The sequence below is a fragment of the Neolamprologus multifasciatus genome, chromosome 20, assembly GCF_963576455.1.
Source record: "Neolamprologus multifasciatus chromosome 20, fNeoMul1.2, whole genome shotgun sequence".
Lineage (NCBI taxonomy): Eukaryota > Metazoa > Chordata > Actinopteri > Cichliformes > Cichlidae > Neolamprologus > Neolamprologus multifasciatus.
Window position 1 is genome coordinate 32,681,867 of NC_140458.1, and position 17,152 is coordinate 32,699,018.

Sequence of the window (17,152 nt, forward strand, 5' to 3'; positions counted from 1 at the left end):
CATGAATTTCTGTACGTACGTATGCATGTATGTATTCTAGAGATAAATGTGAGGCTGTCTGACAGCCAAAGTTTGCCTCATGCAATACTAGACTGATCTCAAGCATAGCAGCAAATCTACAAAAGAATGGCTTAAGGTGTTGCAACGGTCCAGCCCTAACTGATATGCTGTGGTGGGTCCTTAAAAGGGCTGTGCATAAATGAATACCCACAAACCTCAACGAACTGACGCAAATTCCTCCTCAATGCTGTGACAGGCTGGTAATCACACAGAAAACTATTACTTCAATTTACTGCTGCTAAAGGTGATTCCACAAGTCCATGAATCATGGTAAGGCATCATAGTTAGAGATAAGTGATTGGCTTGGAAATAAGGATAAAAAATTAAAAACAAAACATAATCTCTTAGAAATAAGTCTTTATTTTGTTAAACAAAGGACTTAAAGCAGTAGTTACTCTGCAAAACTGAAAATAGCTCAAGGGATCCTTCGATTGCTTATAAATACCAGCTCCACAAAGTATAAATACAAATCCCTCCTTTTACACATTTAAGCTGCATTTTTATTAAAAGCTATGGCACGACGCTTAAATTCATAGAAATCAACAACACACTAGCGGACACACACAATGTCTTGACGTACATGCTAACAGTGATTGCTTCAAAACATGTGTGAAATTTTAAAAAACATGGAACATATATATTTACACAATTTGAGCAAAGCATGTACTATGCAGATTTCGCTTCATATTTATGGGCCTTGGTGAAAAAATAATAATAAAACCCTATATAGGAAAAGGCTCAGATTCATCTAACTAAATTGATCAAATTGATCAGTAAAATGTGAGAAATCTAGTTGGTGAGCATTAAAGTTCAGTGACTGCACAGAGAAGGCACATTGTCCCAATTGTCAAACACCTAAAAACACAGAAATGTACTTCTGTCACAGAAATTCAAGAATCGGGGGCAACTGCTTGGAAGTGGTTCAATTTTTCAAATAACAGAAAAATGCTCATCCATAAATTAATCAAAAAACAAAAACTAGCACAGCAATAGGTCAAAGTGTTTCAGCATCTCAGCGTCACAGTGAGGAGTCGAAATAAAGTCTAAATATTAAATAGAAAACTATTTTAGTTGTTGGCGAGAAGGGACGTTTTCCAGCAACTGACCAACATTAAGTCATTTATAAATAAGAATAATAACTTTTTTCTTATGTTTTCTGGTTATGTTTTCTCAATTAATAGACTAATAAGGGCTGGTGTGTGTCTGAGACTTTAAAGCATAAGTTATGTAGTCAAAAGCTTGGGTTGAACTGGTGGCGCGTCTCATTACTCTGTGTCATCCTCATCATCAAAGCTAGGTGGCTGGAAACTGCACACCTCCTCAAAGGTTAATCCTGCAAAAAAAGAAGATGATTTGTTTCTTTACCGAGGAATACATCAGCATGCTGTCACTTTTAGCGCGAGAAGACGTACGTTTCCACTCATCGATCTGCAGCTCCCGGCTCTCGAAGCTCTGGTCATAAGGCTCGGCTTCAGGCTCGTCGTCTGGATCGTGGTACTGACCGAAGTAGGGGTGGGCCAGAGCTTCAGCTGCCGTTATCCTCTTATCCGTATCCAGAACCAGCATTCTCTCCAGAAGATCCACAGCTTAAAAACACATCCGCATGTAAACATGACTGAATCACACTCGATCCCATTGTTTCTTTATGTAAACTTTGTAAATCATAGGGAAAAACCAGGTTTTCTTTGGCATTACCGAGTGGGTTGGCGCCAATAAATACATCAGCAAAGCTCCTCTTGGGCATGTGTGGCAAGGAGCTGATGTAGTTTCTGGCCTGTGAAGACACATCAACAGAGTAAATCAAACATGAGTTCCTACAAACCGCAACATGTCGTGACACATTATTTCATTTAACTTTTTCCAACCTGTTCGGCTTTTCGATCTATCCACATCTGTGCTGCGTTTCCTGACGAGTGCAGTTTACAGTCAACAAGTTCCTCTTGTGATAATTAGAGCATCTTTAAAACTAGATTTATGAAGAATTATTGAGGAACTTGAGCTTGTATTATGTATCGCTACAGAGTTCGACTCTTTGCCTGAAGTGAGACACATGCAGTCAAAAACCATTAGTGCCTATGAGTGCAAGTGTTTACACTGCAAACCTTGTTTCTAATATCCAATTCTTATAATGGCTTTTAATAAATATTTTTAAATAATTATAATAAAGTAAAAATAATAATAAACCAAGTATCCTGTAAAAAGAAAAGACTTGTCTTTGTCTATTAGGGAAGACTAAAAAAAAAAAAAAGTATTACAATCATAATACGCTTCATAATAAACCTCTCATGTAATTCAACGTGTAAATAAAAGTGTTATGGTAGAAGAAGATGGCACCTTTCTAAGGGGGAAACAAAAAGAAGAAACACTGAACATCAAAATGCTGTTAGTAACCTTAACATTTAAATCGAGAAGTGCACTTTTTTTAAATCCAACTCAAGGTGCTTTTTGCAAATCACTGTAATAACCACGTCCAGCAAGCATGTCACACGACACAGGAGTGACTGAAACGGTAAAATTCGGTGTTTAATACGAGCTTTTTGCCCCAAGAGGTCGAGTTCCTCCTTGCGCCCCACTTGCCTCAAAAGGAGTTTGAGTTTTCCTTAAACATTGAAGCTCTTTTTAAAATGTGGCTTCAAATATTAATACCTCCGCCATGGCGGTTATCTTATTGGGGCGATCGTGGGTCAAGAGTTGGGCGAGAGTTCGTCTTGTAATCGGAAGGTTGCCGGTTCGAGCCCTGACAGTCTCGGTTGTTGTGTCCTTGGGCAAGACACTTCACCTGTAGCCTACTGGTGGTGGTCAGAGGGCCCGGTGGCGCCAGTGTCCGGCAGCCTCGCCTCTGTCAGTGCGCCCCAGGGCGGCTGTGGCTACAATGTAGCTGCCATCACCAGTGTGTGGATGATTGTGTATAGTGTAAAGCACTTTGAGGTCCTTAGGACCAAGTAAAGCGCTATACAAATACAGACCATTTACCATTTATGGGCGTGTCATTCTGTCTGTAAACATGATAGATCGAAAAGTTTACATCCACCAAGGTCTTCAAGGTCATCTTCATTATTTATTGAAAAAAGTCTCATAACCTATAATTCTTACAAGTGTGGTAAAAGTACTGTATAAAGTCATATTTGACCTCTAACCTCTGCTTCAAGTTCAACAGATTGATCTGAAGGCTAAAGTGATAACATATAGCTTACTGCCACTGTTTGTATTGACAACATATAGGCATATAGGAAATGATAATGAGGGTTCAAACTATCACATTACTTTGGATCTCTGACTTCTTCTTCGAGGTCAAGTAAAATATCTTTTATCTTTAAACTATGATTCAAATTCCACTACCTTTGTATTGGCAACATTTAAGAAGAGATACTGGTATACTGGAATTCTAAATATCAACATAATAGTTTGCATCCAAATATGTCACATTTGACCTCGGATCTCATTTTTATATCTACCTTTCTTATAAGTTGAGCCGAAAATGTGTTTTATTTTTAAAGAAAGCGTTGCCAAGAGAAGGAGAATGAGCTGCCTGATAGTTGGAAATATACTGTAGGATATTATTATATAAGAAGCTCGAGTTATTATCAAGGATTTTTGTAAAACAATGGAGTGAATGCTACATATGCACATAAATAATGTTTAGGGAGTGAGCTGTCTTGGTGGAGGTTTGCGCTCTGAGTTGCTTTTGTTCTATTTTAGGATGTGTTAGTGTGGAAACCATCAACATAAGCACAAATTCTGAGGAAAGTCTGACTGTCCTCCCGCTGCTAGTCCGCTCTCAAGAAAGTACCTCTGTATCCTCCTCACCTCATAGCTGGGCATCCTGTTCATTAGAGTTGCTGGGGGCGTCCCTGTCAGACGCAGTATGTGCTGAAGCTGGTTTATATCTTTGAAGTTTGTGTCAAGGGGAGTATAGTGACAGAGCAGAGTTAGTTAAGAAGCTGTGTCTGGGGCGTAACTCCAGGTCACGAGTCTCCGAGCTTTGAGCCCAGAAAAAAACTAAACTAAAGCTTAAGTATCCTCAGAATTAGAGGAAAGACACATGACAACACTTCTCATTACAGGCACACAGTGAAAGATGAAATCACCTGTGTAACAATGATCTCACAGCAAACACTGCTTAATGCTCTTCAGAGGAAGCAAAGCACACCCACAAGGCTAGAGGGTGAAAAACATGCTGCCATTACAAAGCAGATATTTCCATCTGAACCACACTAGAGTGCAGAGTTTAGAGTAGAAATACGGTTAGACAGAGAGGGGGGAGAAAAACAAAAAACAAAACTTGCACAGCTTTGTGAACTCACAGACTCTGAAGAGATTTTCTTCAAGAGCTCTGGACCTGGTTTTCCGACGAGCAGCATGATTAACTTCAACTGATCAATATCTACCAGCACACGGTAAAGGAAGACCAGACGCCGCACGTGGGAACATCTGTAATCGGACCTCCTTTGAAGCTATGTAATAATCAATCCCATCATCTTTACATTTCACACACAGGAGGAGGGAAAAAAGAATCTGAGATGTTTCCTGTGGAAGACATTGAATGAATTTATATTGGGTGCTTTTAATAGAAAATGATTGGAGGCGGTGGGCAGCCTAGTGGAGCGCTTGCTTGCAAGCTCAGCAGTTAGCTACCAAATACTGGCAAAAGAAAAGAGAAAGAAACAGGGTGGTGCAAGGAAAGAGAGTGAACGTGTACCTGAGCCAAAGATACACACTTAAAATATAGAAAGAGTCATAGTGCCAAAGTGGAAAAATTACTGTGCATGTGTCAAGTGAGAAGAATGCGTGATCGCTCTTCATGAGAAAACGCCTCAGGCAGAGTCGTGTTGAAAGGGAAAGGCGGCTTTCCGTGTGAGGATGGTGAAAAGCAGTATTGCAGATTTATTGCAGACAAATCAGCGCGCCTCCACGCCATCATCAGTGTGTGTTGGATCAGTTTCATTTGTTATGTAAATTGTTTGTCAGCTGCAGGAGTTCATGGTGTGCACAGCGAACTGTCAAATGAAAAGGATACGGTCAGTGCCGGGAAACAGAGCACGTCCAGTGAGAAGTTCTGCCATTATACATCCCACAGACCAAATATCCACTGAAACACAGAAGGACACAGACATTACACCCAGAACGCTCTTCTATTTACAGGCGGATCACAGAGGGGAGCTTCTTTATGCCGTCTACCTGTCATGTTGTAATGCATCCAGTTCAACATGATCTCTGGGGCACGGTACCAGCGGGTCGCCACGTAGCCGGTCATCTCATCGTCGGTGTGTCGTGCCAGACCAAAGTCCAAAATCTGACAATTTAAATGCAAAAAAAAGAGGAAGACTTTAAAAAAAAAACAAATCATTTACATTTGTAGGCAGTTTTGAGATAAACTGATGTTTCAAATAAAAGCAGCGCTTCACTGACCTTCAGCTCACAGTCTTCATTCACTGCAAGGTTACTTGGTTTTAAATCCTGTGGTAATTTAAACCAAGATGGTGAGATGAAGTAAAAGATGAGTCTTACATCATTAAAAATTAAATCTAAAGTCAAAGTGTTATGACTTCCTTTCTTTTCACAGGATTAACAAGTCTGACTTTGCAAAGTGAAAGAAGTCACAAACCCCAGGACGCTTCATGTCCTCCTGTTCAACGACTGTCTGACAAAAGTTACTATAAAATGAAACGGCACTTACTCGATGGATGATGCCTGCTGAGTGAATATACTGCAGAGAGACGGGAGCAGACGTGTCAGATTACATCATGTGTTTACAGATGGACTGATTTAACACAACAAAACACATCAGGAGATACAGGACACGATGTAAAAACATTAGATAACTATCACTGAAGGAACTCCTTCCTTAGAGGTAGATGATATAATGATACCACTCTCATATCTGTACATTAAATATATGGCGCTAGGAGAAGGTCATCTTTGCCTACACTAGAGAATGGAAACATGGAGGCCTTGATTACACTCTGCTGTGGACACGGACAGCTGTAGATACAAGAGCCGAGTCACCGTTCCTGTTATGCTTCTTGAACCTCTGCCACCTGTGGTGCAGCTGTAGTTGGTGCTTTGTCATGCAGTCACACAAAAAATTTACGCCACTCGGACCAAAGCAGATTCACAAACACATCTCAGTTCAAAGGTCAAATCCTTTTCCTAGTACCTCAGAACAGGTGTAGTGTATAAGCACCGCCTGAATGCCAGAAAGAACTTGTTGTTTACCTAAACTAACTATTAATACAGATAATAACTCATCTGTGACGCCATCTGCCAATTTAGTTTTTACCGTAACAAGAGCAGTGAAGCTTGAGTAACCACGATTTTTAACTGAACACAGTTAAGACAATGAGTAACATCCTCATCGCTGAAAGTACAAACAGGTGGAACTCAGGAGTGATTCTAACCTTGGCGGCCGACAACACTGCACACAATGGTAGACTGGTGCAGACTGACCAAGCGAATAAGACATTAAAAAAAGAAGATTTTTGATGAGAAAGCGGTCTTTAAACACACAGAGAGACAAAGCTGTGCAGGAAGTGGAATTTTATCACAGCAGAGATAAGAGGGAATTCATTACAATGTGTTTCAAACGTCATCTTTTGCTTCTGGTTCAGTGAATTTTGGTCAAAGAGAGACAAAACTGAGATGGGGGGCTCTGCGCTTTGTGTTTACATGTTTTTTAATCGTTTGTTGTTTTAGCCATTAGCTGGTTGTTGAAATGGTTTTGTGGGCTTTTTGCTGAGATTCTGACCTTTCTGTGAATGCCATAGGTGTCTGTGTTTAAATAACAGATCTGGCGGTACATCCCGTTAAACCAGATGTTCTCCCCCCTGATGGGGTTCAACAGGTTAAATGTTTATTGCTCAATTACTTTGCGTAGTGTGAATGACAATAAGGGAAGTTTTTATCAGTAGGAAAAGCTGTAAAACCTACGAAAATATAGTTAAAAGTCCAAAATTTCTGCTTGAGGCTGTTTGTGGTAAGCAGCAGATCAAACTTCTTAACATTCAGGCATGTCAGACACTCGGACACTGAGCCATGGCTCTGTGCTAAGCTTTGTAATCATCAATATCATTGAAATGCAGCCAGGTGCTGCTCATTTTATTCATTTCATCACTTTTCCCCAACACGCTTGCATTAAAATCCGGTTGCCCGTTGCTCTGGTTACCCGGCCTGTACCACTACACTTGTCGCCTTGGAACGTCTGCCCCCCTTCCTTCTTTCAATAATGGTATGATCCCAGTCTGTCTTTGCATGTATTTGGCCACATGGTGTGCCCATCAAATTAAAGTCCCATCCCTGTCTGCACGGATTCTCAGCAGGGCTGAAGATTAGGCTGCTACATACAACCCGGCCATTAATAACTGACATATGAAATTATCTCACAGGCCAGATACAATTGTCCACGGGCCATACGTTTGACAGGAAAGGGAGAGTTGCATTTATTGTGAAGCACTTTCTGATTTTTGTCTGTGATAAGTGCTATACGAATACATTTTGCTTGCCCAGGTTAGCTAGCAGACACTTAGGACTCTAGCATTTGCTAAGCTGACCAGATATGAAGGTGGCATCGATCTTTATCTTGCTCAAAAAAAGGAAGGCAATAAGCACATTTTCCACAACTTCAATCATTCCTTTAAGCTCACCTTTAATCCTCGGAGGATCTGGTATATGAGAAACTGCACGTGGTCATCGGTGAGCTTTTGACATTTGACTATGTTGTTGAGATCTGCCCCCATTAGATGAGTCACGAGATACCTGCCAAAGCAGAAAAGATTGTTGTCCCAGCTTAAACAGACCAGTGTCAGAAGCCATGCCAGTGTTTCTCACGTCATTAAAAAAAAATACTAATGTCATAAAATGTATTTGCACTTCCAAACTAATAACTTCAGAGCTGTTTGCAGCCTGTGCCTCATTTCCCCATATGGCTATGTGAGCTTAAACCGGTTTAGCTGCTACTTCTTTTCACTCTCGCGTCTCTCGAGAGGCACCGAAAGGCCAAGCCCTTCACAAATGGAATGTCATTTAACAACACACCCCAGATAAATGGGCTTAATAGTACTGCATCAGTGGATAATTCAAATCTAATCCCAAAGCTGTTTAAAATGCCCAAACAGCACTTATGGAAGGAGTCTGCAGCGGGATGCTAGACGAGCACTTTCGGAGCCAAAACTCACAGAGCCACGTGCTGCTTCGTCAGTCCGCTGCACAACGAATACCCGTTTCATGAATACTCTTCTATTCTCACACAGTACAGAGAACGAGGGCTTAAAATAGCATCTGGTTGTGCTTGAACTTGTTCTCAGCTGCAGACATAAGGACACAGACACTCGCCTAAGTTCATTCGCCTTGAGGGGGGAATAGATACACACACGTATATAAAATATGAATAGTGACCTCTCTTCTCCTCTCTCCCAAAGAAAGAGAGGCATGGCTAGAGCGCTGAGGAGTCTGAGGTCATACCCAGAGCACCTGCACAGTTGACATTTTTACTTATTTTTACGTTGCATGCAGAAACTTTACAGCGTTTGGCAGATATGCTCTGGAGAACAGTGCCAAACACTGCATAAGACATGCCAGCCCACTGACTCACCCCCTGTTCTCTTTCCCACAGGGGTCCAGCTTTACATGTGCTCTACATGTGTGACCTTGCATTGCCTCGAGTCCTCCATATCATTATGCTTTTCTGGGAGGAGGGCGGGGCTTCTTGAGTGGACGGCTCTCCATTACAACAGCACACAGATGCTGCCACTCGAAGTATGAAGACAAAATTCCAGCAAGTCATTAAAGTGTTCAGTTTCAATCTACTTCAGCAGTTTAGCATTGTGGGCCCTCTTATTTTGTTAGTCATACATTTGTCTTCCCTGAAATGTAGGCCCTGTGCCTACATTTCCCAAGAAGCAATGCAACTGCAAACAGTTTATTCCATATTTCAGTGCGTCACACTTCGAGCTGCAAGCCTGCAGCAGAGATGAGCACACGTGGTTTGAAATGATGCTGCACTGACATGAAGCCTCTTTACATAAACCTACTAAGACCTAATGGACTTTAATGAGTGAAAACCACAAACCACAGCCTCTGGGCTAAGAAATAAATGCTAACATCCATCCATCCATTCGCTTCCGCTTATCCTTTTCAGGGTCGCGGGGGGCGCTGGAGCCTATCCCAGCCGCCACAGGGCGAGAGGCGGGGTACACCCTGGATGGGTCGCCAGTCTGTCGCAAGGCCAACACACAAGGACAGACAACCATTCGCACTCACATTCATTCGCACATTCACACCTAGTGACAACAATGCTAACAAAACAATAAATAAATAAATAACGTGCAATTCTTAAAGGGGCCACTGGAGACTTAAAAAGCAAAAAAATAAACAAAAATAATAAATAAATATAATCCTTAAGACTTTAATATTAAAATTCCAAATTTACATACATTGAAAACCTGATGATGGCCAAGTATAAGAAAGTAGTTTTATCCTCTAGTGTTGCATTGCATTCCATTCCATTGCAACTTTATGGTAAATGGACCGATTCTTATAAAGTGATTTTTATGTCATTTCTTTCACTGTTAGGTTTTGGTTAAGTTTAACCAAAACTTACGTGGGTGGCTGTAGCTCAGGTGGCAGAGCAGGTCAGCCACTAATCAGAAGGTCGGTGGTTCGATCCCAGGCTGCCTCCTGGCTGCATGCCAAATATCCTTGGGCAAGATACTAACCCCATGTTTGCCTACTGGTGGTGGTCAGAGGGCCCGGTGGCGCCAGTGTCCGGCTGCCTCGCCTCTGTCAGTGCGCCCCAGGGCAGCTGTGGCTACAATGTAGCTTGCCATCGCCAGTGTGTGAATGTGTGTGTGAATGGGTGAATGACTGAATGTAGTGTGAAGCGCTTTGGGGTCCTTAGGGACTAGAAAAGCGCTATACAAATGCAGGCCATTTACCATTTAAAAGTCCCTCTGCTCTGTGGCAAAGAAGCGCACACGCCTTAGCTGGCAACCTTCATCCAAATATGGTCACTTCTGGCTCAAAACAAATTTAACACGCTGGTGCCTAAACATCAGCAGTGATGCTTCAAAATGCAGAATTTAGAAAGCAATGAGTGATGTCATATTGGCTCCGCCCATCTTTTATATACAGTCTGTTGCAATTGATCCAACCAATTTCTTAATCACTTCTCCAACTGGGTCATCAGAGGCTGGAGTGTCAAACTCCACTCTGAAGGCCCCAGCCGACCCACAGGCTCAGACTCAGAGCCTTCCAGCTGTGAGGTAAGAGTGCTAACCACTGCACTGCTGTACCGCTGCAATTTTAAATGTCCGATATCATAGAGGGGAAAAAAAGTTTAGGAAAAATATTGCACAAAGATTTAATCAACTTTCGAAAGGTTGTGCAGACACAATACGTCAGAGAGGGGGAGATACTCGGGAAGGTGATGGATGAAAAATGAGAAAACTTCACTACACTTCAAATCTCTGCATGAGCCTGAGTCATCTATCAGAAGCCTTTTCCACACTCTGAATTTAAATTGTGTTAACTGTGTGATCTGACTGAGCTGTCAGAGAAGCTTTTGAACACAGCGTTGTTATTTTCTTCTATCCTGAGACCAAACACAGGCTGCATCATCCTTATAAATTATTACATGAATAAAACTGTGATATACCTCCAAATGATTATGAAAAAAAAAAATCTAGCTTGTGTGTTGCACTATAAACACAACGTCATGCAAGTTTCACGGCACTTCAAATCACATGATGCTCTTCAAAGGAGGTTTGGTGTTCCAAGGAAAAAGTCTCATTTATTCCTCTTTCTTCACATGAGCCTGGATAGACTGACTGACGTTGAGATCAGGGCTCCGTTGCAGGACTCCCTGTTGTTTAGGACTCTAGTTATATGAACTTAAAATTTATTAAAGAGCTGATGCAAAAGTAACACATAACCTTTAGCAAAACTGAGGACAGACACTTTCACAGAAAACTACATAAATTTATTCATTTGATTATTGCATAGTTAGACTTAGTCACCCTCCAATTACTCACCTCCACAGAGAGCTGACTGACCTACTGTCTCAGCCAAATAATTTCCTGGGGAAATCCCAGGACAGACTGCCCAACAAACTTATCTTTGCACAAGTGGATCGAGTTTATTTCCATATCTGTTAGTGCTTCTTACTTCAGCCAGTAGAGCAGTAATAGAGAGCCCAGTGCAAATGTCCAACATTTTCAAGTAATTGGTAGCAAATCTCAAATTAGAGGTTTGTGATGCAGCCGAGAACCAAGTTAAGAGTTTATATAAAGTAGGTAAAATAAACATTAAACGTGTCACCAAATATATCTCTAAAGGTGCCATTGGCATGAAAATGTCACCAACAACCTATCCATGCAAACCAACCAATGAAAAATGACACAGGGAAAATGTATTGAACATGCTTACTGAAGTTTATCTAACATTTCTTGCAAAAGCCTTTGCTGGTGATTACAGCACTGTGTGCCCCTTCAATGAACTCGGGGCTTTAGTTCTTTCCACAGACTTTCAATTGGATTCAGGTCAGATGATTGGCTACCATTCTAGCAGCTTAATAGCAGCTTAATTTTTTCTCTCTCGCTGTATGTTTGAGATCATTATCTCAAAACATCCACCCTTGTTTCATCTTCATAATCAATAATGTGTCATTACTTTTTTCCAGTGATCCTTATATGAAGCGTGCCAGTGATGTGTTGCTGAAAAACAGCCCCACACATGTAGCGTCTTCTGACCTCCAAACATGGCGTGTATCACGGCATCCAAAGAGCTCAGTTTTGGTTTGGCTGGTTTAGGGTGTTCCCAATGATGTTCACTGGAACCTTCAGTATTTCAGAAAGTCTTCTGTAATCAGTGGCATCATGTCTTACAACAATAAGGTTCCAAAGGTCTTGAGAGAGCTCACTGGTTTTACGGTGTGACACCTTAGGTCAGGGGTCGGCAACCTGCGGCTCTTTTGTCCTTATACTGCGGCTCCGGGTGGTTTGGGAAAATAAATGAGAAGTATTTAGCTGAAGTGTATTTTATTTGTGTTTAGTTATTTTTTTTAACTTGTAGTTCTAAATTGGAAGATTATTGTGATTTTGAAATATAAAAATAAAATTATATCTTATTATTTTTTCACCGCTCAAAATAAGCGTCACACTTGCGGAAGCCGGTGTACCCGCCGAAACGCCGTGCATTTATCGAGACTTTCGACCCCAGGTAGGCCAGTTATGGATCTTCGGATCCACATTACGTCAGCAGCTCCACCATGACCTATGTTAAAACAAACACCGCTCACGCCTCACAGATGACAGCTTACAGTCCTGCGTAAAGATGAAAGGCCCGAATTGCAGATGCTGTGCGCAGAGGTTCGGGACGATAAGTCTTATTGTAAACATATCAGGGCAGACCCGACGATGTTTGCATGAACATGCTTTTCAGCATCTCTTTGGTGATCACTTTTCACACACGGTTGCAAATATCTATTTTTTAGCAGCATAGTGCTTTTTTTCCAATTACTTTTTAAAAGTCAGGTCAAGGCTCTAAAAGCCCAAAGGCGATATAAGGGTGGCGGCTCACGACAGTTTTTGTTTGCTGGATCATTTTAGTTCAGCTGGGTGTCTTTCCTTTTGTTATATTTCTTTAAGAGTTCAAAATGTGTTAATTACATAAATAAAATGTAATTTTCTCTGTAGCACTTCATGGAGTTCATAAGCAACACACCTCAGTTGCTCTGTGGATTCTTTTAAAAAGCAGTTAAACTTTTCTGTTCAAACAAGCCTTTTGTTGATCTACGTATTTTATATTCTTTACATCATTTACATTTGATCTTTTACATTGTGTATAATGTCTATTAATTGTATTGTTTATTTTAATCTTTGTGTACAGCGCTTTGTGACTGCCTGTCTGTGAAAAGCGCTTAATAAATAAACTTTACTTACTTTAGTTGTTCACACAAAGCATAAAGGTAAAAAAACAATATATGCAGTGTTATCTTCATTTTAGATTTCAAAAAGTATTTGCAGCTCCCAGTGTTTTCTTTTGCATGGAAACCGGGTCCAAGTGGCTCTTTGGGTGTTAAAGGTTGCAGACCCCTGCCTTAGGCCATCACTTGGGACTGAACAAGCTGATATTAATTTGCACCAATAGCAGGACTGCTTTCTAACTACTGATACATTTTAGCCAGTGTCATGGCTTTTTGCACCTCCTTTTCTTCATATGTTCAATGCTTTTTTCTTTATGTTATTTCTTATTGTTACATATAAGTGAATTTATGGACATCTATGGTGTGATTTCTTTGAATGTGTGGATCGTTGCCAACATCTGGTGAGAAATGACACGTCAATAGCACCTCAGACTTTACTTAGAAAACTGATGTTGTGTTCAATGTTTACTTTACCCGCTGTATGCTCCCAGGATGTGCAGTTTGCTGCCACACTGACCTTCATGAATTTTAGATATCGGCGATAATGCTTCCAGTCTCGCTTGGTTCAGATAATGAAGTAAATAGGATGGGTCAATAATACAGGGACATTTTCAGTATGAAATCATAAATAAGTGAGTGACTCTAAGCATTCACTTGAGACGCATTCTTGGATGAGGTGCTCCCTGGAATCTGCTACAGTTTGAACTTTGAGTGTCAAGAACAAAAAGAAAGAAGAAGAAGAAAAAGAGTGACACTCCACCAATAACAAGCAAGGCAGCACGCACAACTGCATGCTGAGTCACTGCTAAGCTGTTCACTTCCAATTTCCAAGAGATTTTAACAGCAACAAACAATAACTACCCGTTTTTCTTTAAACCAGGGCATGTACTACATGTTCCACAAAACCAGGAATCAGGAAACAGAAGGAAGGAAGCTGGTGATGAAGAGACTGGCTACAGCCAGTGAGTGAATAACTAACATAGCAGAGAGTCTAAAGAATGTTTGTCAGTGTTTTCAGTCTCCTGGCGTGCCTCCAGGTGTTTTCCAGGAACAGTCGGGATTGTGGGCTGCTGAGAAACTCAAGGCTGCTGAGCTTTACATCACTTAAATTATGCAAAAGCCCTGATACTTTAAATTTAAGATAACATAAAGAAGCACATTGGACTCACACGTCGGTGAAGTCCTTCAGAGAGGTGGCAGGGGTGAAGACATCTAAGAGGCCAATTACCTGCAAGAATGAGACAAACAATGTTAAGCTCAAAACTGAAGAGCAAAGACCTGCAGGGCTTTTCTCTCAACAGGCGGAACAACTTGAAGAGAGACAAGTCACTCACGTTTTCATGTTTCATATGTTTGAGCAGCTGCAGCTCTCTGTAGGTTCTTTTGGCGTGGACGATGGACTGAAAAGGCCGAGAGAGCTTCTTCACAGCGACCTTCAAACCGGTCTCCATGTCAATGGCGGAGCTGTTTAAAAAAGTCAAAAGCATACATGTGAGCTTAAATCTCATTGGGTAAAACACCTTAACTTTTAGCATACACCAATTTAGATCATAAAACCAACAAGTGATCAGCATTTATTTAACACTGACTGTGGCTTTAATCAAAGCAAGCCTGTCCCTTTCAGGCAGAGGAACGGAAGCGTTTCATGTGGCTCAGTCTGGGTCTGAGTTTGCTCTCAAAAAACCAAAGTAGGTGCAGAAAGAGCCGCTGAAGGCTGGAGGAAAAGCACGACATCAGCAGAAAATGCCATCTCTCAGCAGACTGCAAGCAGCCCTGGCAGCAGTATATCCCCCGCTCTGAAAACCAACTGTCTCTGACCCAAAAGCAACAGCCACCCCACCCCTGCTTAGCTCACCTAAACAGAGTCACGGCTTGTGGATGGCCTCGTGTGACTGCTGTGGGGACACCAGCGTGCCCGCAGACACATCAACATCAATCGATATTAAAGGTTAACAAAGAAACCACCTATAGCAATGCCAACCTGATAATAAAAATGGATACAGGGATTATCATCATAGCAAGAAAGAGAGGGCTCGAAGCATCTTTCTAGTCTCTGGTTCAATTCCTCAGCATTTATTTGAGTCACCTTAACTGTTCTTCCCTACATACACTGATGCACTGATCTTCTACCCATTTCAAGAGCATGCAGGAATGTAAATCCCACATACAGCTGTATTAGATATTAAATCATCCCATCAGCTCCCTCATAAGGACCTCGTGTTTGATTGAAGGAAGTCAAAAGAGAGCAGTCATCCTTTTTCTTACATAATGCAGACACCATTTAGGCAGCACCCTCACCTAAACAAAAAGAGTATTTTTTAAGTGGTATGAACACATCTAAAAAAGACTATGTCCTCTTAGCAATTTGCACATAACAGTGTTCAGTTGTGCAAGCTTCTTGGATGAAGACGCTCCTTAACTCGTTCGATTTATTAGTTATGATGATATGGGATCGACTTCTGATAAAGCCACCAACCTGCAGCAGGGTTCAGGTGTGCGTCACTGCCACACAGTTTAGAACATGCTGTTCAGTTTCAGTTTCAAATTACTGGCTACAGTAAACTTGAAGTCATCACGTAACTGCTAACAATATAATAAAAACAATCACAGTCAGCACAGCAGTAGCAGCGAGCTGACAGTAATCTGACCAGCAACAGATTATCCTATTGCCCGGCAACAGCACAGCTGTCCTCTTCCATTTGCAAAACAAACATCTGCTCACTAAAAGAAGTGTACCACTGACTATGTTGTGTCCCAGATCGTATCAGCAGCACAATCCATTTAATTAAAAACCTATGTAAAGGGTCCATTCAGCCAAAGATGACCTCACTGCCGCTAGGCAACATTAAGGAAACCTACCCTCAAGAGGCAAGATCTCCACTCTGCTGTGCATGCAAATACCTCTGAGCTGCAGATTTGCATCAAACATTAACTACAGGGCTCCCTAACATATAACTAGTTATCAAGAGTGAAAGGCAACACTGAGAGAACATTAAGGTTTTGATGAGGCTGCCTATCAAATTTGCATGAAGACAGCAGCTGGTTTTCATAGCAACCAACTTGGGAGGTTTTAGCAGCTGTTGATCATTTTCAGTCATTATTTTAAAGTTAGCCACAAAAGTAAAAGATACTAACATCACAGTGACTTAAACAGAAAACTGTTTGCACTTATTATTATTGTAGTTTTTTTAAAATAGCCAACTAGTCAATCTATTGGTCTATTCATTGTTTTAGATTACAGCACTCTGACTTTCTTTATCCATGCAACATCAGTGAAGTGGACATCTCAACTTTCCACTTGTGCTCCTAATAAGAAAAACATCCAGAAGCTGTGCTCACATCGTCAATATGAAGGGATTGAGTTAATTCAAACAACCTACCTAGCAGCAAGCAGCTATATTTGTTGCACTAACGGTGCAATGTGCATTAAATGTCTTTATCCAGAACAAATGTGGTCGGAGTAACCTGAGGAGACCAGAACACTTGTGTGACTCTTAACATGCACACTGATCAGTGCATGAGGATCAGACTTTCTATACTTAGTTCACAGTCAGGAATTTATTAGCACTTAATAATTACAACTCGGTAACACGTCAAAGATAACAAGTTCCGGGCTTTTCTAGCTCAAACAGACACCGCGGCTCCACCTTGCTCGCCATTAGCTTGTGAAGCGCAGGCCTCGTCTAAATGAATGGACAAGTCAGGCTAACTTCACCTAACTGAACTTTTGGAGGAAGGCGATTTACCAGACAGATCCGTAGGCGCCGGATCCAACCGGGGTCAGTCTCTGGTACCGCTCCGGGACTTCCCATATCGTCTTGTTCACCTCCTCTCGATAAAAATCGTGTTTCTCTGGTCGCGACATTCCTGCAGGACCAACTGCCGACCACCGACCGACTTTCTGCTCCAAGGTGGGGGACTCCGAGCCGCGCAGAGCTCAACTTTACCAAAGTGCAAAAAAGTGGAGCTAAACGAAAAGTTTCTCGTCCCCGGAGAAGCTGATGTCGTTTAAAGTTACCGTGCTGCCTTCTTGTGAAATGCTGCAATGTGTGCACACACTTTTCAGGTCTCCACGTTATTTGTTCCTCCTCACCCTGCTGGTTCTCACGCTCGCCCGAGATTTCACCCCACTCGCTTCACTAAACTGCGCAAAATCTCGCGGGAAAAAGAAAGAAA

The 17,152-nt window shown here is 41.6% G+C and overlaps 1 protein-coding gene across 2 annotated transcripts; it reads right to left on the minus strand.

Moving 5' to 3' along the window:
* Positions 1-404: 404 nt before the first annotated feature.
* mapk14a (mitogen-activated protein kinase 14a) lies at positions 405-17,084 on the minus strand. 2 transcript variants are annotated; one of them, XM_085145470.1, is made up of 12 exons: positions 16,723-17,084; positions 14,311-14,440; positions 14,146-14,204; positions 7,701-7,812; positions 5,738-5,767; positions 5,470-5,517; positions 5,239-5,353; positions 5,078-5,149; positions 4,365-4,444; positions 1,756-1,834; positions 1,473-1,646; positions 405-1,393 (listed from the first exon to the last, which is right to left on the minus strand). In XM_085145470.1, the coding sequence occupies exons 1-12, from the start codon at positions 16,839-16,841 to the stop codon at positions 1,326-1,328; spliced, it is 1,086 nt and encodes a 361-aa protein (XP_085001596.1). In that variant the 5' UTR covers positions 16,842-17,084; the 3' UTR covers positions 405-1,325. The 2 variants fall into 2 exon arrangements, with proteins under 2 accessions (XP_085001596.1, XP_085001595.1); XM_085145469.1 differs by lacking the exon at positions 4,365-4,444 and adding an exon at positions 3,868-3,947 and having other exon boundaries at positions 16,723-17,081.
* Positions 17,085-17,152: the final 68 nt, after the last annotated feature.